Below are 22,260 nucleotides of genomic sequence, written 5' to 3'. Positions count from 1 at the left end.
TTAAAAGTGCTTCACTTTTCCAGGGCGGAGCTGCCAGGGGAGAAACATACACTATCTTCCAGCCTCATAAAATCCAACATGCAATTCTCTTGTCTGCCACCTGGAGTTGCAAAGGTGCTACCTCATCACTCCACTACCATCTGTATGCAGTCAGCAGTCTGAAAGCAAGGCAAGCAAATGAGGACTGAGGATACACAAGGGCAGCCTTCAAAAGTCTTCAGTCAGCCGACACACCCCTCCGATTTGATATCAGTTATTGATTGGATGCGCTGCAGCTGATCAGACTGATAGATCAGCTGATAGATCACAACATTGCAGGAGTTTCATACTGGAGTGAAGACAGGTTAGAAATTGAACTTGTGTGCCACTCCCAAGTTTTATATCTTATTTGTTTCCTGATTCACCATCTAGTTAAAAATCTGAACAACAAAACAACTTTCTTCATCTCATATCATATCAGCAAGAAACACTTTTTAGTTAACATCATTTCCCTTCAGTCACATGTGAGGTTTTTAAGTCCTGAGCTTCAGGTGTGATGAGTTACAGAGTTTCATTTTTTTCCTTAAACATTTAGCCTTATAACTAATTTCCAGAGTTCAAAAGACACAATAATCATATATTGGGTAATTAAATAAGGAATTTGCAATTAGCAAATCAATTAACAGTCTACGGATGACTGAATAAATCATACATTTTATACAAAACGCATGTTATCAATGTACAGCTGTTTGTTAAACAGAGAGAAAATACTGTTGCTCTAGCTGTGATAACTGTGTGCCTCTGTTAGTGTTAGTACAGTGTACATGTGACACAAACTCCATTAAAAGTCTCTCACAGCTGTTAGAGACGACTGAAGGCTGATCCAGCTGTGATCAGCTGCTGCTGTCATCAGAAACAAGTGTCGCTCCACTTTACGCTTCAGAGGAAAAAACGTCTCATTTCTCTTAAAACACATTTCCCTGATCCCTCTCTCCTTGTACAGTTTCCCTGCATCCCCGGTGGGATTTTTGGGGATCCTTGGTTCCCAAAAGGAAAAGTGAGGGAAACATAGATGCATTTTAAGAGACTGCACCCAGTCTCTGTGATCATTCATTTTAAAAGTGGACTTCATTAGACAATATCGTGGCCGCAAAATATAGACTCCGGGAAACTAAAAATGCACCACTTAGTTTTTGGATAATAGCATCCAACTATCTCTTACTTTAATAATTGAAATGCTGTGTTTAATAAATCAGTGAGATCAATGAGAGTTTCAAATCAAAATACTTGAGGTAAATATTTACAATAAATTAAAAAAAACAGTAGGCCTAAATATGCATCCTAATATCAAAATCACATACAGTATGTCTCAAATTGCATGCTCCTGTACTAAACACTTAATATTTTGAGTGCACAAGTACGCTAGGTGCATTCACACTGCATAGTACAGGAAAATGCAGTGTACTACTGGCGTACTCAAAACGGTCCAAAAGTTGAGTGTGAAATGATGGACACTTCTCACCCTCAAGGGTCGCCATCTTTGTGATGAAGTGGAAGCTTTGTCACAAACTTCTCAACTTTGGACATGGCAGCTGGGCACAACAAGGAGCCTGAGCTGGCTACAGTAAACACTGCTACGTTGTACAGATGAAAGTTATACATGTTTTTTGCACCAAGTACTAATGAAGCTCAGCGTAAGTTCAATCAGGAAAACTTTCCTCTGCTCATTCATTCACAATTCTCCCTCTCCCACTCCTTCCTCCAATCAGCTGCCTCTGGGTGTTCACTCTTCTAGCCGTCCTATCGTAATTAGCCACGACCTCCATCAGCCAATCAGGTTGTCACTACGAGATTTTAAATCTGTTCTCTCCTCTGCCGCTTTCAGCTGTCATTCTAGGCAGAATCGCCGCCCCTCCTCCACCCCATTCACCTCCAGCCGTTGTATCCAAGGTCAAAGACAAGCCTGAAGACTCATACCTCTACTCACTTGGCTCATCAGCACCCATCCATCTAATCCTCATCTCTTCTTCACTTCCTCTACCACCACCAAAAATTTTCTTTCCAAAACTAAAAACAAGTCTCTCCCGATTGAAATACTGTTGTTGAACAGAAACTGTCAGGGTCTGTAATGATTTGATACTGCAAGCAATAACGTGAGTGCTAACGTTAACTTGCTGGCTAATGTTAGCATTTGGTAGCTATCTAACTTGCTCCGAGCTACGGCAGCACATTTTTATCAGCATTTACGTTGTGGTGTAAGTTTAGTTTATGTGTTGGTGGAGTTATTGGTCAAATGTTGGCAATAATGCTCCACCATCCATTTGGGATTTGCAATTTAAAAAGAAGATGAAGACGAAGAAGAGGCTGTTTTGTCACTTCCGTTAAGTGCAGAATGGCAGTGCACAATCTGAGACAAAAATACCCTGTTGAAATAAGTGCACCATGCAAGTAGTACCTAGTGTATGGAGTGTACTACATTGAAGTGTACAAACAGAAGTAAGCGATTTGAGACAGTCATGGATTATATGGCCTCCAATGGCAGTGGGGACAGCTTTGACACATCTCGTAATTAACGACATAATTTACAGTAGAATAAACAGTGGTGCACTTTTAAAATCGCTGAGTGTAAAACAGTCAAAAACCTGGGTCTGATAACATCCCTGGCTGTGTATTGAAAATATGTAGGCCTACCAATCAGCTAGCTAATGCCATCACTGATATTTTTCACCATGTAACTGTCATAGGAGTGTTTCCACCTACTTCCAGACAGCTACCATTGTCCCTGTACCTAAAAAGCAGTGCAGTGTGTAATCTAAACAATAGCCGCCTTGTGGCATTTACACCGTTTTGATGATGTGCTTTTAGAAATTTAGGTTCTCCAGCACATTGAAAACAACTCTGAGCTGGCCTGAAACCTCACCAGTTTGCATAGCCAACAGATCCACAGAGGATGCCATCTTCATTGCCCTCTACTCAGCCCTCACACATCTTAAAAATCACCTATATCAGAATGGAGTTTATTGATTTCAGCTCAGCATTTGATACAATCCTCCCCATTAAAACTAACTGGCAATTGTAGCACCCTAGGCTTGACGACCACACTCTGCAACTGGATATTAGACTTCATCTCAAACAGAGCCCAGGCAGTTCCTGATTTGCTTTAGTCTGTTTTACACTGCTGGTATATTACAGCTAATAGAAAACTGATGTAGGGCATCCTCAATTTCCCACAGATTCATTTGTTTAACTGTGTGACTTAAACTGGACTTTAATTGTAAGATGTAAAAAGTGACTTCTCTGAATGAACTCAGTTACCCACAAGTCCCCAGGTTTTCACACCTGTGTATCAAACTCTGCACATGGACTCAATTTCCAATTACCATTGGTCAGTGTGACCTATGACACTGTGACGTCACCAAGTCAATAAAATGGGCAGCTCACTTCCCTCCCCCCTTATTCCTCACCTCTCTGCTGCTGTAGGAGCAGCAGCAGCTGGCTGACCTGATGTGGCCTGCTCACAGAGAAGACATACACAGAACCCTTTTCCTAACATCAAATGATGCAAGAACCTGCCTGAAGATTTCAAGTTAGCTAAGTAAGCACCATTATCCAAGAGTAAACAAGTTCAGCACTAGCAGCTTACCACAATTCTTCCCAGCTGGGCTCATTTACACTGAACAAAAGCACTGGGTAACAAGCAGCATGCTAAAGCAACTGTCCATAACCTGTTAATGTAACTAGCCTAGCACAACACACATTATGGTATCGCTGTAGCAGAGAGAGGGCTATTAGTAATGTTTGCTGGAGGAATCTACAAGAACATACTGACATTATTTTTCATTTTTCTATTTATTCTATTTTAACAGTGTTTTACAAGTGTGTAATCTTTCAAGTGCCAAGGCAAAACTATGGAATCCTCATTGGGGACATTATTAAAATGATAATGTCACCTTGAAAATGAATATGTAACTCCACAGTAGCAGTATACTTTTTCTCAGAAGTAAAAGTTATTTGAATTAAAGTGAAAATGCAATAATCCAATTTGCATTTTCACTGTCACACACTTGTATGGGTGTCCTGTTACCATATTAAAATTAAAATTGAAAAGCTCTTTGGCATTTAATTGTCAAAGTCTTACCCTGTTGCACAGTAGGCAATATTCAAATGATAACTCACATTTAAAAGTTAAAATGAATCATAAACATTGTGACGTGATTTTCCAGTTAGGCAAAATGAAAATGTAATTTTATTACAATCTGACAATATCAATGGCATTTGACATTTCATTTTCAAATACTTTACCTTCTATGCTGTGGACAATATTCAAATGCAGTAAGTAAAACAGTGCCCCCAGTGAAAAAACATTTAAATGTCACCATGCTGTTTTGGTGTATGGAAGTACAGTGGTTTTGTGTGTGTGTGTGTGTGTGTGTGTGTGTGTGTGTGTGTGAGAGAGAGAGAGGAGAGAGAGAGAGAGAGAGAGGTGAAGGACATCTGGTTGTAGCTTGAAGCTTACCAGAGCAAATCAACTGCACACACTCCTCATGTTCCCTCTATTCTCATCCTGTTTCCTCTTCTGCCGTAAAGCTTCTCTCCATCTCTCTACCTTTATCTCATCATCTCGTCTTCTCATTTTTAAATGTCTACTGTTGAATATTTGCTTTCTTTTGTTTTGTACAACCAACAGGCGGGAGCACTGACATGAATTGCAATGGACTCTATAATTAATCAATAAGAAAAAATATATTACCAAGTTCATTATTAAATAGAAAATGCAGTGAATGTTTTTTGTTTGTATATATTTTTGTTGGAATTTCACTTTTGCTGAATCTAGGGTGATATTTTTCTCTTGCGTCCATGTCCTGCACCTGTGTCAGTACTGGATGTTCATACATGAAATTAAAACTGGTCCCCTTGAAAGTCAAACAAGAAGAAGAATAAACAGTATGGAGCAGAGGGCCAATCCAATAGCAAGGAAGAATCTGCAAAATACATAAAATCATAAAAATTTGTCTAATTTCTGCTAAAAAAAAAATACAAATCCTGTTAGAGTCTGCTTACAAGTGGGTGCTAATATCAGGTCACATGAAGTTGCTGATATGTTCACAAACATCAGGCTGCTCTCCCAGCAAAAGAACAAATATTTAGTGGTTTTTAAAAGGTCTTTAAGCCCAGACACACCAAACCAACTTCAGAAAGCTAGCAGTGATGAAAGCCGCCTGCTGCATCGCCTCACGTCTCCTGAGTCTCAGCCAAAAAGTTGCACATGAGCACATCGCCGAGACTACAGCCATTGCCAACCAGCACGTACGTTCTGCCCCGCATGAGAGGAAATAACATTCCACACTGGCAGACAGCAGTATTTGCCATTAAAAGAGGGAAACCAGAAGACTGTCTTGATGCAAGTTAGCCAGTTAGCACATTAACAACACAATTGCAGTATATTGTATTTCTAGCAAAGCACGTGCCCACAAAACGCTATACAGAATTTCTGCCATCTGACTGGTAAATCCAAAACCAGGATGGGGTGTAATGACTTTTTAGTGAAAGAAAATGTATTTTTACAAGTTAACTGCTGAAACTTTGAATGACAGTTTCACATGATTTCAAGTCTGTTTTTAAACAACATTCAGGTGCCCAGATTTTAAAAAACTGTGAATCCATCTTTTAATGGAAAATAAATAATGATTCTTGATGAGCAACTATAATCATACAATTGATTCCTGTATGGCAACCATCTTTCTACAAAGAATTTGTCAACTCTTACCTGTATAGTTTGTTGCATTACCTTGAAAGTTAGGCCTTATTCTTGGGTCATAGCTGACCATCAGACGATTCAAAATGTTAGAGGTGGAGTTGGGTGGAACCTGGGCCAAGTCTTCTGGGGACAACTGGCTGTTACATAGAAATGATAACAATTGACATCCAAATCTAAAACACTGGAAATATAGACCTTTTTTTCCTCCCAAACAAACTGGTTATAAACATTACTGCAAACAAGGAAAAGTACCAAGTATAGCACAGGGTCAGTGCATTAAAATGTTTTCGTAAAGTGCCTAACAATTAAACAATGTGCTAACTGTCATATTTTTTTGCTGAGCTTAAAAAAAATCTGAAGGGACAAACAGCAAAATCTGGCAAACATTAAGAAGCAACAATTAAATTATTTATTGACCACAGTGGCTTCTGGGGAAAAAAAGCATTGCTGTTATACATAAAGAAAACATTTAACCATACACAGAGGACACAGAGAACTGCTCACCAGCTTTGTTTATGTGGGTACAAGCAAAGTGTGTTTTGAATGAGCCAAACAAAATACCAGTAATACTACAGTGTGCACCACAGGTCTGTCATTTATCTATATAACGTTTATTCAACTAGGAAGTCACATTGAGATTAAAACCTCTTTGCGAGTGAGAAAAGGCAGCACTGTTTAATCTAGAATTTGTAATTTGTTTAATTGAAGCAGCTGTGGCTAGCCAGGACCACTTCCTTTACTCTGAGTTTGAAATCATTTAAAGAGACAGGTGTTTCAAGTTTGAGCTTGGCTTGCAAATCACTCCAGGACCATGGAACGTAGTAGAACGGACTTGTTTTACCAGCACCCTCTGTGCTGGTAAAAGGCACTTTAAACTGAAGCCATTTGTGTGACCTAAGATTATGACTGTCATTTCTGCAGTGGGGGCACAGGACTACATGACTGTGTCATCTGCATATGAATTGTACTTGCAGAATTTTAACCTATCACAGATATTAATAGAAACGTAAACAAAAAGCAAGGGTCCGCAAACCAATCCTTGTGGAACACCCTTTTTCACAAGGACTTTGGCCGAAATGATATTGCCATGTTTAACATTCTGTGAGTGGTTATTCTGATAACTGTGAAACCACTCTGCTGCTTTGTATCCAATGCTAGCTCTCAGCAGGCTGTTAATGAGTAATGCTATGTCCACAGTATCGAAAGCTTTTCTACGGTCTGTAAACAGAGACACATGGGTAAGTTTATTTTTCATAGCCTCTTTGATATCATCAATAACTTTTAACGTGGCGATTACAGTGCTATGCCCTGATCTGAAGCCTGATGGCATGTAATTCAAAACATTAGTCCATATACATGAGTCCATATATGATTTCTGTTGGGTGGTGACTAATGATTCCAAGTTTTTGAGAGGGCAGAAAGATTTGAAAATTGGCCTGTAATTGTTCATATCAGATCAGCTGCCAGCTTTAAATAGGGGTGTGGCATATCTGAGTGTGATTTGCCAACAAAACTGGCAAGAAGAATGAGCAAAAAAATAATAGTCATGCTATAGTCAGCTAACAAGTGTTTGCTATTATCAGGTCATACGAAGCTGCTGATATGTTCGCTAACACAGTGCTGCGTGTCAAGGTGCTGTTCCAAGAAAGAATTATCAGGGCCGGGCAATTTTAGGCAAAATTAGGCAATTCTGTGGAACAAGCAGAGTGTAGGAAGATGAAAAAAAGGTGACATTCTGAGCATAAGAGACTATGCTCTATCTCATTGAGCTAATTAGCAAGAGACAACTCTGCAGTATATATGTTTAAAACTTCTTCTAGCTCAATATAGGAATTCTACAGCTGCAATGATTAGTCAATAAATCAATAACTTAAACACATAATTAATCCACAACTATTTCATGATGGATTGATTGTTTCAGGCATCAGTGTTGGAGTTACCTTTGCATATTTGAGGATATCCTCCTCAAATCTTGCTTTTTCATGGTTTTGGACCTTTAATCAGACAAAGTGAGATGTTTGTGGATGCCAGATTGGAATTGGGGAAAAGTAATATGAATTTTACATAATTTTAGCTTAGCTGAGGCTTGAACTGAGACTGAGGTCTGTTTTCTATCTCACTGAGCTAATTGGCAAGTGACAGTTCATGTGTGGCTTCACAAATTGACTAAGCCAAGCATCTGGGTGCCAGACAGTAGCCATCCATGCCATGGAAAAGCAAATTTCAAAGTGAAAGTTCCAAAGCTGTAGCACATATGGTTGATTTGTTATGAATTTCCAAAGTTTTAAAATTTAGAGGCTTGCTGTAGCGCCATCATCGGGACTATTGTCTTGTGTTTCCAGTTGAGGACATCTGGCATGGGACTGGACCTTTATGAAAAGTTTGGGTAGATTTCTCATATGGAAATGTTGTACGAGCTAAGGCTTGAACTCACAGTCTTCAACACCAAGAACCATCCTCTATCTCACTGAGCTAATTGGCAAACAGAAATGTCACATGTAGCTTCACAAACTGACTAAGCCAGTCACCTGTGTGCAAGACAGCAGCTGTTAGTGTGTAAAGCCAGATTTCAAACGGCTGTCAAAAATTCAGTTATTAAGACAAAAATCCGAAAATACACAAATTGTATCTAGACAGCACGAAGATGTCGGTAATTTGTTTTTAACGATGATCCACTGGCTCCATAAGTGAAAAACTGATGTTTAAAAATGCCATTTTTACATTGACTCCAATTGTTCGCATGAGAGCGAAATTCAAAATGCTGTAAAAAATTCAGTTTTTGAGATAAAATTCTGATATTTTCCAATCATCTACCATGACTCCAAAATTTTGTCATTTTTTTGATGAACACTGAAAATGTATTTAGCAAGAATTTGCAAGTATATGTTTACAATACCATTTACAATCAAACATTTTGATGCACTGTAGGCTCAATTTTTGATAAATCGAAAGTTCTGTGTGGATCGTTTGTGTAGGACAGTCTAAAGATGCTAGCAAGTTTGGTGTCAATTGAGCAAAAATTGTGGGAGGAGATAGGTTTAATAAGTTTTACAGTTTTTGAAAAAAACAGAGTGATGGACTTCATAATTTGCAATGGGTTTAAATGTACAAAAGTTTCTTCAGTATTGGGGCTACAGTTTGATGAAAGTTGCAAATCTGTAGCACATATGGTTGATCTGTTATGAATTTTCAAAATTTTGAACTTCAGACGCTTGCTGTAGCGTCACCATCAGGACTACTGGCTTGAGTTTACAGCTGAGGATATCTGGAATGAGACTGGACCTTTGTGCAAAGTTTGGTGATTTTTTGCACATGGAAAGTAGGATTTCCTCGGAAGAAGAAGAAGAAGAAGAAGAAGAAGAAGAAGAAGAAGAAGAAGATGTAGGATAGGATAACAATAGGGTCCTGGGGCTGCACGGCCCCTAATGAATACAAGGTAACAAAAAAGGCCATTAATATTTGATCCAATCAATACTGTAAACCATCAACATTACTGACCAACAACGCAGCCTTACCATCGAACATTCCTTCACCAAATTCTACTTAATAGAACAAGCTTCACCCTGCAGTGTTGAGAATCAAATCATTATTTAAATACCACAGTGGCTTGAAAAAAAGGCATTACTCCAAGACATCATTATGACCATAGAAAGGAGGATCTTTAGGTGGGCCTGGATGGGCACAGGCCAAGCAGTATTGTTTTATCTGTCCTTCTGCTCATGCTGTACAGCTCTCTCTCCCTCATTGAACCAAACTTAATTTCCCTGTCGTTATTCTGTGGATGGCTACAACGGGAAAAATAGAACTTAAGCCAAAAATTATATACAACTACAGAAAGTACAGTGGCTGAGGTGGGCGGTCAAAAAGTGACAAAGCAGCATTTTGAGCAGGGTGATTTTATAAATTCGCTACTTGATTTCAGACTTGTCTGATGCCATTCCCCAAATTTGTCATGGCAGAGCCATAGCACCACAGTGGAAACAGGATGAGCAGTTTCAGCAGATGCTGCTTAAGTGAGAGATCCTGTGTGTGGAGGCTGAAACCAAAAAGTTACAGATGAAGCAGGAAGAGCCAGAAATAAGCTCTGGAAATACATTACCTCCAACAAGAGCTAAATAGGCCTCCCTCTCATATTTTTGAAAAGGAGGAGCAGTCCTTATAAATGATAATACTGATAATTATGATAATAATAATTAACCACAATCTAATGTAAACAATAAAAAAACATTTACATTGATGTCCATTTGTTCCTTTATATGTCCTTTACATTTGGTTGTAACAAGCAGGCATTTAACAGGCAATTTGTTTGAACTGAAGCAATACATTGGAAATAGTTCCACGACAAGGAGCTGATTAAAACAGCAAGCCAGATCTGTCTGAACTTCTAAGGTGATAACAATGTGTGAACAGACTAGTGATCTACCGACGTCCTCAGGCACTGCAGGGACCACAGGGTGCACGTCTTCCTCCTGCACTGGCTGATGGTGTTGCCTGGGGAGGGGGCTCCTCATGGTGACACAGATGTTCTGGAGGACAGTGCTCACTGCTACCACAGCGCAGACACTTTCATGCTGCATCTGCATCTCCACGTGCAGGCAGTAAAAGCTACAAATTACAGCTAATGATTTGGGCACTGTCAAGCCCAAATTTTTCACTAAGTGCCAAGTTTGTTTGTTTATTGACTGATTTATTTAGTCCATTTTTCTTTATCTTTGTCGCTCTCATACTTAGAATCAACATACGGCAATGGTTTAAAAGAAAAAAGAGAAAGGTCAGCTCTTCTTTGTGAGGTGATCTGTCCTGTTCAATGTGTCAGCACCACAGAGAGCATCCTCCTCCGTCTCCCTCTGCCCCCTTCAGCCAATGACACTATCCATGGTGCTGACGCATTCGTGGCAGAGCTGAACAAGATATGCACCAATTTTAAGAGACTTCAATCCTTTCTCTTTTTTAAACTTTAACAAGCGATCTAGTGTTAGCGTGAATGGTGCTTTAGCATCGTTCCTGCTCAGTCCTTGGAGGGATTTTCTGTGTTTTTAGCCATTCCCACTGTCACTCAGAAGCAGCATGTTCATTCTGCCAGCCTTGAAGTCCTGGTATAACACTCTTTCCTGGAGGATGAGTGCATCATGGGTTGATCCAGGCCATCTTGCCACCAAATGAAATGGCGTCACAAAAAATCAGATCATTGATTAAAAGTAATTCCTTGTGGGTGACATATAGATACCCATGTTAATATGGTGCTTGGAGTCCCACTGATGGAGCTCAAGATGCAAGGAATGCCGGAGGACTGGCAAATTCGATTTATCCGTGTCCACTCTGCTTCAGTGGGGAAGTGAGGATATCGCACAAAGTGGCAGCTCAGTGCCAGTGACACCCTGCAGATGGCATGACAGGCAGTGAACTTGTGGACACTGATCATGTCTCCAACTTAATTTTGAAACGAACCGTTTGCATTAAGTGCTGTCAGCAGCTGCAACCTGGGGGACCAGGCTGCGTTGGTTCTCGGCATAAACTGCAAATCCGGTGACAGCCAGTCTTCTGTAAATTAGATCTGACCTACAGAATAGAACCCACCCAATCAGGTCCTCATCAATGTATACATCCAGTGGATTGCTTTTGTCCCTAACAACTCTTTCCCATCTAAAAGCCAGCTTGTTTTAAAGTATACATGAGATATGCTATTGGGTTTCAAGTTGCAGCTACTACTGTATAAGTACCATAAAGCTTCAATTAAAAGCCTAGTCCCATTTAAACACCCAGTCACATTTTAACAAATAAAGGCCCGTGTTAATTAGACGTCTGATCTGGTTGCCAAGCAGTTAATTCTTTTAGAACTTCTTAGATGTATAAAACCAGGTTGTTGGCTAAACATGTGAGCTAACATTAGTTAGCTGCTTCGATCGTGCATGCAAATATAACCATGAGCACCAAAGAAGATTGTAATTCATTTAGATTTACTGGCATGGCAAACAAGCAAGACAAAAAAAAAGTGGTGACTCTCTTCCTCTGAAGCGGTCATAGAGTCAGAATATGTGTCCATTCCTTGATTACCTGGTGAGTTATTCATGTTCCTTTGGTCCATAAGCGTCCACTAATTGAAAGAATAACAGGATAGGATAAATAAAGTGGTGTTGTGTTGGTATGCCTGGTGCTGTAACCCTTGGGTGCCATGAAATTATTGTCGCAACTCTCTCTCTAATGCGTTGTCTCTCAGAGCTAGATCAAATTAATAATTCATAATTAATATGTTATTTGAAGCCTAATTTTTATACAATTAATATTCATACTGGTTTAAATAAAACAAATGATTGTACTCCCCCATGTTTACTGAGCAACAGTTTTGTGTGAAAGGAATTAAAGATCTGTCCCATAGAGATGCCTGTCCCAAATACAGGCCTGTTCAGTTCAGTGGTTTTAGAAAATAATAGCCTGGGCTATTATTGTAGTTTTACAGCAGTTAATATAGATACTGCATAGATCACTGATCTTTAAAGCTCAGCCCAAGGAACCTGTAGTGAAGAGGGATGGAGCACGGACCCCCTTCTGCATATATTGTATAAACAGAGTTGCACTTGTGATAATTATCAGAATATTTGTGGGTGCAATAACCTCACCCCGTGCACTTTTGCTAGTGGTTTCTGAGGTGGGCGGTGTATCAGATATCCACTGTATGTCCGTACACCTGAAATAATAATATAGCCAATTGGCCAATATGTTTCAATAGTACATAACCATTAGCTAACTAGTTTGCCTCACAGGCATGGACAGGTGCAGCACAGTAATTTAGTGTTAGCTAGCTCACATGATTGCACAAGGATTCATGGTTATGCTATCATTAATCATCATTTTCTCATAACTCATAATAGATATTAAGGGAGCTCTATGCAAAATTCAGAGCACAGTAGTAGTAAGGACATGGTTCTCAATGTGCTGACAGAGCTAAAGTGTTAACCGGGGGGAACTGGAGGGGGGTTGCTACACTTCTGTGATGACCCTGTCCTGATATCAGCAGTCAACACCTGCTGAGCGCAGTGCAGAGCGAAGGCAATGAGCTAGCCAGTACGATACACACATGCACTAACATTCACGCATGGCTGAAGCGACTTACCACAACAAACCACAGATGTAGCGTGACTTCACTCTCTGTTCAGAACAACATGACTCCACTTTATCTTTTCATAGCAAATAGTGGTTTGCTTCTATATTAATGCACTGAATGTTGCATACACAACCTTTTCTAAGTTTTATTCTACTGAATCTTACTTACTAACTAGCAGAGCTACTGAGCTCTCTCACCAACAGCTGCTTAGGCTGATTGAGACAGTCTGATTATGACTATAGCTGTGGGATGATATAGTGTTGGCCATTGCTGTGATTGTGGCTGTAGCCATGGCTGGGTTTTGGTTATGATTATGGCTATGGGACATTAGTTTATAAATGGTCTAACACTGTGTGTGCACATGGCTGAGCGTTGTACTGAAGCTACTGTATGAGCCCCAGTCATGTATTAGTACCACATGTGTCATATGATATAAGCACAGCGAGCTCAAATCCTGTGTGACTTAATGATGCTTTCTTAGCTAATATTACTAGGGCCAGTAAAGAGTAGTCGCTGTCACAACCTATAATTCTCTGCCCCTCCTTTTATTAACATTCCCACATCTATGGCCTATGCATTTTCTAGGACTTTTCTCCAACCATCCTTTAGATGCCCTCAAACTTTGACATCACTCCAAGTTGCTTGACTCCCACTTCCACCTGCTCACCTGTTCCTTGTTCCCCAATGAACCCCTGCAGCAGTTTTTTTTTTAAACTGATAACCCTTACTAGGGCGGCACGGTGGTGTGGTGGTTAGCACTCTCGCCTCACAGCAAGAGGGTTGCCGGGTCGATCCCGGGTGTGGGAGCCCTTCTGTGCGGAGTTTGCATGTTCTCCCCGTGTCAGCGTGGGTTCTCTCCGGGCACTCCGGCTTCGTCCCACAGTCCAAAGACATGCAGATTGGGGACTAGGTTAATTGATAACTCTAAATTGTCTGTAGGTGTGAGTGTGAATGGTTGTTTGTCTCTATGTGTCAGCCCTGCGATAGTCTGGCGACATAACCCTTACTAGAATCTCACTCACTTGCCTGCCAAAATAAATAGTATAATTATTGTCAATATTACTAAGCCCTGAACCCAAGTATACTATCCATCTGGTGAAAAGTAAAATGAAAAGTACTAAAACAACTTATCAGTCAGAAAGCAAGAGAAAAAGGGAAGCAATGACAGATGAAAGAAAACAGTTTTCCCTGACCAAACCCCAACACATGATGATGCAGTTACACAGAACACACCACTGATCATTAGACCAAAAAGATCCCATGAAAAGGTTATTTTGGCTGTAGAAGAAACAGTTTAAAAAGTCAATCAAGCATCTGTCTAGAAGAAAATAGAACAGCAGAAAAACCTTTAAAGCACGTTTATAAATGTGATAAATTTTGGATTGTTCACTGATGTTGGTGTTAATAGCTAGTTCACCCTACACATCTACATCACAGACTGTATAGAAGGATGGATACGTCTCCACACTGTACAGAAGTGAGGCTAAAATATCCCGGATACAGCTGCTGCCATCTTGCTCTGGTGACATCATTAGTAGTCAGAGTCTACGCAATAGCTATGTCCACGATATCAAGTTTCTTGCCCATACACCCGTCCGATGAATCGTGAGCAGCACCAGTGAATGCGAGCCCACAGATTTGCTCACACAGTTGTCAGTCGTGTTGTAAAATCCCAATTTTATAGCATTGCTTGACTAATTAAAACCAAACTTATCAGAAAAACGCTTGAACATACAGCTGTGTGATAAAAACTACTGTACTTAAAGTTTTTAGTTTAGCTCATGTCTCATCCACTAACATGTAGAGGCGGGCTTTAGGACCTATACGGCAGCCAGCCACTAGGGGGCGATTAAGATGTTATGACTTCAGTGTTGGAGAGCTGGCATATATTCCATCTTTATAGTCAGTTTTTGGTCTGCATAAACACTTTTCACTAACCTGTATGAATAAAATGTCCTTGCCTGGTCTTACTGTCAGTATCAGTAATACTGTCAGCACAAAAAACAAAGTACAGTATTAATATTTGGATAATGTGACAAGGTGGGGTAATGAAATGATGACATATTGTGAGGATAATGTCAGAAGTAATGGCAACACATTGAGAAGAGTTGAATGTGAAGAACATAGTGTATTTACTTACGATGGACACACAACTTGCTTGCCTTTCTTTCCCTTGGATTTTCCTTCTTTGCCTGCAGTCAGTTGCCAACAACACAGCAGCAACACTAGCAAGATCATCAGCCTCAATCCAGCTGCCATGGTGCCTAAAAAAGATGGAAGGACTGGCCTTAACACATGTGTAACACATAACTTTACAATAACCTTAACAAAATTGCCAAAATACTTACAAGATTTTGCAACTTTTAAGACCCCATTACAGACTTGAAAAAACACTGGAGACAAATCCATCAACTTTTTGGGCAGACCTTAACTTCTCGTCCTTGAGGAGAGTTGCCAATGTTTCTCAGGGAATGTGCCAACATGTAGCTCTCCTGTCCGACTGTGTTCAGTGAGCAGCAGCGTTCGGTCAACCAATCATCAGCCAGACAGAAACATGAATATGATGTCATGTGAATGATCTGTGAATGTGCAAACTTAATGACCAATCACTGATCCCCATTGTTTGTAAGGGGAGCTTTTTTCAGAATACAGAGTTCACATGAGTATGTTACAGGGTCTGGAACAGCTTATAGGTTCTCCGACTTCCTTCCCTGCTTAATTGTTGATTCTAAGAATGTTTTCACACCTGTAGTTCAGTTCATCTGTATCTCACCAGAAGGAAAAAATGACACATTGTTGCATTTTAGTTGTAGTTTGGTTCCTGATCACACTGACTTTTTGCAAACAAACCAAGAGGAGTAAACATGAAGTTCTACTGACAAACAGGTAACTGGCTGATTGGACAGTTTTGGTGTTTGTCATCCTGCATCATCATGACCCACCTGGGGAAATCAGATTTTGGTGAGTAACAGAAGTTTCTGCAGTAGCACTTTAATAGTTTTAAAGTGTTTATATTTATGTTGTTTAGTTTCACAAAGAGCCCATTAGTAGGCTATTATTAGACTGCAAATCACATGTTATGAATAATGACTTGCATAGAGACAGGGTGAAAGAAGGCGTCTTTTATAGTAGTGACTTGGGGCTTAATACTGTGGCATCACTGTCACACACTTTTTAATGGACTTAATGAACAGACAAAGTACTCAGAGTCAGATCCAATGATGGCAGTTTTAAAAGCCTTTTAATTAGGCAAAATACCCTCACTGACATGCGTATGTGTTACCATGCCTGCCTTTAGCAGGATCAGTTATCAGATCGTGGACAGATTTCATGATCATCAGATGGATTTATTATTGGTGTAGCTGCTGAAATCACAGGTCTGCTATCATAAAATCCTAAGGTTGGTTTGTTTTCTTTCACACCACAAACAAACCGCATCAGGGTCTTTTCAAGTGGTCTTGGTTTGGTTGTTTGGTCCGCACCAGGGTCCCATTGACAGCTTTCACACCAGCCCAACTGAACTGTATTAACCGTGCAAAAGGACTTGAGATCATTTTAATTGAGCCAAACAGGTTAGGTGTGAAAGCACCCTAAATTTCCAGTGGGTGTGAATGTGAGTGTGAATGGTTGTCTGTCTCTCCATATCAGTCCTGTGATGGTCTTACAACTTGTCCAGGGTGTACCCCACCTCTCACCCAATGTCAGCTGGGGATAGCCTCTAGCACAAGGGTAACCCTGACCATGATATGCTGTTACAAACAATGAATGAATGAGTGATGGGTAATGTGTGTCTTGGTCATGCACAGTAACTTCCTGTAGTCACCACTGGTCATCTGGCAACTGCTCAGAGCTAAGTAAAAGACTGAATCACTCATACCTAAAGAAACACTTCTAGATAGACAACTGGCAATTGCTGAGTTTATTTCTGTTGTCACTTTCACCCGAAACCATAATGTTAAAAGATATATAGTTCAACACGATGGTCTGACCTGTTGGCCTGTTAGCATCTTTGATCAACTAAATTTACCAGTATGGAAGTAAAGTAATGTACTGCTGTGGATGGGGGCTGCAGCAAAACGTATTTCAACCTCATAAAAAGGGCCACCTAAAATTATCAGTTTAAGTGTGCGCTGTACATGGAATATTTTCACTGCTTTACAGTAACTGATCGAAGCAGTGATAGACCAGCAACTACCATATTCTAAAACTACTGTTTTTGTTCATGGTGGCTTTGAGATAACAGATTCAGTTCCCCGACAGAAAGGGCTGTCTGGGTAAAGGTAGGTAAATAAGGTAAAGCGCTGAAAATATTTTACATATTTAAGCGTGTCCTTTTCTAGATGGCTAAAAACCAACCAATTGTGGCAGCGTTTGCTCAGGGCCGTTCCATTTTATGACTGTTTTGCAGAGGTTTTCTATCTGGAAGTTACTGTAAAAAAAACACTGTGGTTCACTACAGAATATCATATTTCATTTTATAGAAAAGCACCTCTCCCTGACATAGGCAAAAAGCAAGTACCAAACAGCTGGCATAGTTTGGATCCATTCATTAATCATGGAAAGCTTCCGACGCTCCATGAAAGTGACATTGGAACTTTTTTGAACACAAATCTCCAAATCACATTTTATATTCGATGTGTAATAATATACCGATTGCATATCAGGCAGACAAAGTCTTTTTTACTGATGCAGAGTAGCACCAAGGTGTTTAAAGATATTAATTAACTTTTATGGTTTGCACAACTATAACTAGTAGTGGTGGTTTGCCAGCACCCATTTATTCTGCACATACATTTCCTCTTGCTGGCCCTACTTGCTGACTGCAATTTAACTCCCTGCACCTCCTCAGCCTCCTCTGGCATGAGTTTTATGTATGGCCTCAGGAAGGTTCTTCATGGTTATGTTTATTAATCACTGTGTGTCCTGGGGACAGTCTTTGTCAGGTTTTCACAGATTTGTTCCATATGAGCAGGATCACCCTAAACTAAACTACATGTCATGTTAAAATAAAAAGTTAAAACTGGATGAGTTTCCTGTCTGAAGTGCAGTTTTTTTTTTTTACCTTTTAAAGGTTTATGTCAAGTTTATGTACCTCGCCACTGTCAACAACAAATTATTTATCATTTATTCTCTCCAATGAATTCCACCTTAAATCTAATATGTCAGTGTATTTATTTAAAAAACACTGGCCCCAGCCGTAGATTGTAAAAATAATGGACATAGCTACCATGATGTTACCCACTGGTTTGTGGTAATTGATAGTTTTAATGACTATTTCTGCTTGAGCACTCCTTATTATAAAGTTACAGTACTTTTACTTGATTAATGAAGAAGATATGAACAGTTATGGCATGTGTACAGTTCCTCCGCACGTTAGCTTTTCTTATCAAAGGACTGATTTAAATAGCACTGGAGAGCTTATGTAACTATGTAATTATACCAATCTAGTCAGTGCAACAAACTGGATCCTTTTTTGAACTGGTCCTCCTGCAGCTGCTGGTGATTGCCCAGCCTATCAACCTGATCGTCCCTGTTATTGGAGCTCTTGTCTTCATTCCCAATGTCTCCAAATTCAGTTGCTGACATTTGGTTCTCATCTTGACTGGTGCGTCTGCCTAAAGGTCTTTGCACACCAAGTCATTTTTTTTTTTTTGTCCGAAATTGTCGCAAGTCTAAAAATAAAAAAAGATAAATAAAGACCTTACATTGTGTCAAACGTGTCTGCACACTGAATCTGAAACTTTTGGCATTAAAATTTTCAGAGCAGGTGTAATTTTCTGTATTTTTCGCATCTGTCAGAAGCCTTTAGAGAGTTGTTTGACCAAGAATCAGAGAAGAAAATGTGGCAGCGCAACATGACAGAGGTACAGGGTGCACAGAATAATTTCATGACTCAGCTCACTCTCAACAGGTCAGATAGTAATATTCAGGTGGATAAGGATGAAGGGGAGGAGGATGTGGACCGCACACAGAATGTGGAGACATACAGGGTGGACGGCTCTGCCACTTCATGCAGCTGTGGTGCCAAAGGCAAGACAGGGAGGAAGTGAAGACAGCCAAATAGGTAACTCCAGTGGAGAGAGGCAGGATTAAAAAAATGCATCCGGAAAAAAATGACTCAGTGAGCAAAGGCCTTTGGTGGTATTGGTCAAACTGACATCAGCTTTGCTGCTAGCAGCAGTGCAAACACTAACTTTACTGCAAGTCCCCTCTACTTCTACAGATGGTGGAACACCAACTCTTGTCTCTGTACTTGTTGCATCTTTCTGAAGAAAATAGTTCTTGATTGCAGGTATATTCTGAGTTATGTCTATGTGCTGTGATTGTTTTTCTGTTTTTAGTTTTGGTTTGTTTTTTAGCAAAACTGCTTAACTGTCAATTTTGAATTTATCTAATATTATACCAAATTTGGTCGCACTGCATTATTGTTGATTGCCTGACTATGATTTGGAAGAGTGTGGGAGAGCACATTTATGTAAAAGAATAAATCAATACTTACAATACATGTACTGCTTTTTGATCAGACGATTGATGCCACTCCTGTGTCTGTATGCTCTACTGTCAGCAGCTGGCTAACTTAGCTTAGCACAGAGACTGAAAACAGTGGGAAACTGCTAGCCCAGCTCAATCCAAAGGCAACAAAACCCACCTACCGGCACCTATGAAGGTAACTAATTAATGATCTTATTTTTGTAATCTGTACAAAAATCAAAGTGTAAAAACACAAATTGCTGTTTTAGAGTGAGGGATTATGTACCGGACTATTTCTTGAGAGGTAACTTCCTGGATCTTTTGTTTTGTTTTGTTTTTTGTTTTTGTTAGGAGATTATTATAATGTTAGAGCACTATGAATTTGTTTTTTCCCTTGCAGTGCAGAGTAAAAAGGGTAAATAAAAAACCAACTACAAAACACAACTGCATTAATGAAATGATGAATATCCAACATGCTTTGGATACAGTATGTGACAAACAGGAATGTTGCTGGTGGGAAGGACAGATAAAGCAAGGCATCTGATCAACAATTGTAAAGGAAACCATGTGAGCAGATAATTGGACCAAGGGAGGTGATTTATATTGCAAAGGGACTAAGCATCGATCCTTGCAGTGCCTCAGTAAGACCTGGACTCTTTCCCTCCCATGCTATTGCCCTACGACGCAGGACTTAAACCATGCAGAGTAGCACAGGATGTAAGATGAGAACTGACTGAGCACTGAGCAAACATTTGTTTTTTAAGACAAAAAGAATGTGAAATTTGGTGATGCTACCCCACTACTTATGGGAAGAAATAGCTTGAAATGCACTTAGAAATGTGCTTAAATTAAAAGTGTTGCTGCACTTGCAAAACTTTTTCGACATGGTCCCCTCTGACTCTCATGATCACCACAATAACTGTTGCACATGTTCCAGAGAGATCTTACCTGAAATCTGAAAGAAATGAACAAAACTGACAACCAACATTACACATTTACGTTATGTTTTCCTCAGGTAAATACTGCAAAAAGTAGTAGTAGTGCCAGATTGAAACCGGTAGGCATGTCACAGACAGGCCGCTCACCCAGTAACTTGAAATGTGGATCCCCTGATTTTTCTGATAACTTAAGATCCAGATGTTCAATCTCCACAGAGGTCTCGTCCTCCTCAAATAAAACATACCAGGTGATTTAAACCAGAAAAACACTGAATAAAGCAGTTTCACATTTTTTTAAAAAAATCTGCGCTATTCCAAGTTCAACAACATGCAGTGTTGGGATAATTACTTGTGACATGTAATAGGTTACAGATTACTAGTTACCCTGTTAAAAATGCAATAGGTAATGTAAGGCTGTGTCTGAAATCATTCACTCATTCACTCCTCCCTACTCACTATATATAGAAAGTTCTATGTAGAGAACTATATGATATAATATGATATATTCATCTGCAACATAAAATGTCAATGTCAGTGTCGCCTTTCAGACACTACTCAGGTCATTTTCTTGGCACCGTTAATTACGTCATTGCTGTCGCACCATTAAAACATGTTATATCAACGTCAGCTGGTGAACCATCCATAACAAATACTGACATGCATAGTTGTGATAAAAATATGAAATTAAACTGAGCGAATTTTCCCCTAAATAACATTACAAGCACTTTGTGGCCGTTTGCGTTGTGTTCAGATGCTGCTCTGCTCACATTAAACGTGTGCCTGATACAAACATTACACTGGCAGACAGACCAGCAGAGAGAGAGCAGTGCAATTGCAACCTCGCCTACTAATGTAGGTCATTTTCTGTCAAACCTTTGTTGTGCTGACGTTTGTTTTACCACTAAGTCATGTAATAACTTGTGAATTTAATGTGTAACATTTTGCATTGCACCATTATGGCACAAATCAGACCTATTAGTGACTCAGCTTGCTAACATAAGCTAGCGTTATTAGCCCTACTCTGTACAGTCACTGTTAAGCACTACAGAAGATTGGTTGCGATTTATTTTTACTCTTCGAGGAGCGACAACTACACATGAAACTCACAGTTTATTACATGGCAAAGAAACTGGTAAGCAAACTTCAACATGTCATTATAATCAGAATCAGAATCAGAATCAGAATCAGATTTATTCGCTAAGGACGTGCGTACATATAAGGAATTTGACTCCGGTAGACTTGCTCTCAGTGTACCAGAATTGACATAAGTACTCAAAAATTAGACAAGTTATAAGTTAAACATGTACAGCAGGTTGTAATTGAGTTGCTGTCTCCTCTCACAATGCATGATGGGATATATTGCTTGGTGAGTCACCATCAGTTGTACACTACTTTGGTGCATTGTGGGATACTTTGAGTCCACCATATAGGGTACAATAATTTCCACTATACATTTGGGCATCACTACTAAATGGCAAATTTACTATATAGTGAGTAGTGAGTGATGTCAGACACAGCATAAGTGTTACTTCAATAAAGTAATGTAACTTATTACTTTTGATTATTTTTTTCATTACTTTTCTAGAAAATGTTTTAAACTGGGCAATAAACCGGGAAAATGTCAGGAAAAAGGCTCTGCATAAAGGAGGCCTTCTTGTATGGCAAAAAGATGCAAAGCAACAGAATGACTGTTATATTCTACACAAACCATTTAATGAAAAGAACATATTCAGATGTGACCCCTTTGTAATCAGCAACATTTTGATAAGTAACTGTAATTTAATTACATGTTTTATCTTAGTAGCTGTAAATGATTACAATTGCATTTATTTTGTAATTTAATTACAAGTAAGTAGCTACATGTAACTAATTACTCCTTAACACTGCTGATGTGAATACGCAAATGACCCTTTGTAGAGCCAGTGTTTGGTTTGTCCGTTCTAAGCAACTGTAGGAACATGGCGGTGCAAGACAGCTATCACCGTAGACAAGGGCCCGCTCTCTATATAGAT

General features: G+C 39.6%; 1 protein-coding gene across 7 annotated transcripts in view; it reads right to left on the bottom strand.

The window, feature by feature from the left end:
* Positions 1 to 22,260, bottom strand: part of LOC125885710 (glycine receptor subunit beta-like) — an 82,989-nt gene that overhangs the window by 21,612 nt on the left and 39,117 nt on the right. For 5 of the 7 annotated variants that reach the window (XM_049571432.1, XM_049571436.1, XM_049571435.1 and 2 more), the window contains exons 3-4: positions 14,980 to 15,103; positions 5,768 to 5,874 (exon numbers count right to left, since the gene is read on the bottom strand). The exons of 1 other annotated variant lie outside the window; for it this stretch is intronic. In XM_049571432.1, the coding sequence (XP_049427389.1) occupies positions 5,768 to 5,874; positions 14,980 to 15,103 (231 nt within the window). Of the gene's footprint in view, positions 1 to 5,767; positions 5,875 to 14,777; positions 14,828 to 14,979; positions 15,104 to 22,260 lie in introns of those variants that run through there. One more of the 7 variants, XM_049571438.1, reaches the window with a different exon arrangement.

Source organism: Epinephelus fuscoguttatus, linkage group LG3 (assembly GCF_011397635.1).
Source record: "Epinephelus fuscoguttatus linkage group LG3, E.fuscoguttatus.final_Chr_v1".
Classification (NCBI taxonomy): Eukaryota; Metazoa; Chordata; class Actinopteri; order Perciformes; family Serranidae; genus Epinephelus; species Epinephelus fuscoguttatus.
Note: the sequence above shows the minus strand (reverse complement) of the source record. Positions and strands in the feature narration are given on the sequence as shown.